General features: G+C 62.6%; 1 protein-coding gene across 1 annotated transcript in view; it reads right to left on the reverse strand.

The window, feature by feature from the left end:
• Positions 1–6: 6 nt before the first annotated feature.
• Positions 7–902, reverse strand: part of LOC146584869 (mitogen-activated protein kinase kinase kinase 12-like) — a gene marked incomplete at its 3' end in the record, with an annotated part of 14,076 nt that continues 13,180 nt past the window's right edge. The window contains exon 7 of the mRNA XM_085323952.1: positions 7–349. Coding sequence (XP_085180078.1) covers positions 7–349 — 343 coding nt within the window. The remainder of the gene's footprint in view (positions 350–902) is intronic.

A 902-nucleotide genomic window follows, 5' to 3' on the forward strand; every position in this document is an offset into this window, starting at 1 on the left:
GCTTGCCGTGGGGCGAGAGCTTCTGGGGCACGTTGCGCTTCTTGATGAGGGTCTCGACGGCGTTGCCGTGCAGGAGCCCCCGTGGCGCCCGCGGCTTGAAGAGCCCGGGGTAGCGCTTCTCCAGCGCCTGCTCCCGCCTGCGTGCCAGGGGCGGGTTGGGAAAGGGGCCGCCAAGGACGTGGGGTGGGCGTGGATGTGGGGAGAGGGGCCACGGGGGTCGCCATAGGGTGGACACAGGCCCGGGGTGGACGTAGGGTGGATTTGCAGAGTTTAGGGGTGTTTTTTTTTTGAGGGGGGCCATGGACACAGAATATGCATGGGGTGGGCTTGCGTGTTGGCGTTGAGGAGGCTCATGGTGGTTATGGGGTGCTCATGACATGGGCATGGCTTAGGCATGGGCCCAGGTTGGACCAGGGGTGGGTTTGTGGTGGTTACGGGGTGCTCAGGGCATGGACATGGCTTTGGCATGGGCCCAGGTTGGACGTGGGATGGGTTCGTGATGGTTACAGGGTGCTCAGGGCATGGACACGGGGTTGGCGTGGGCACGGGGTGGCCAAGGGCCCAGGTTGGACATAGGATGGGTTCATGGTGGTTACCTCGTACTTATGTCATGGACACGGGGTTGGCATGGGCGCGGGGTGGCCAAGGGCCCAGGTTGGACATAGGATGGGTTCATGGTGGTTACCTGGTGCTTATGTCATGGACACGGGGTTGGCATGGCCATGGGGTGGCCAAGGGCCCAGGTTGGACATAGGATGGGTTCGTGGTGGTTACCTCGTACTTATGTCATGGACACGGGGTTGGCATGGGCACGGGGTGGCCAAGGGCCCAGGTTGGACATAGGATGGGTTCGTGGTGGTTACCTCGTACTTATGTCATGGACACGGGGTTGGCATGGGCGC

Source organism: Rhea americana, unplaced genomic scaffold (assembly GCF_003343005.1).
Source record: "Rhea americana isolate MKP2758 unplaced genomic scaffold, rheAme1 scaffold_893, whole genome shotgun sequence".
Lineage (NCBI taxonomy): Eukaryota > Metazoa > Chordata > Aves > Rheiformes > Rheidae > Rhea > Rhea americana.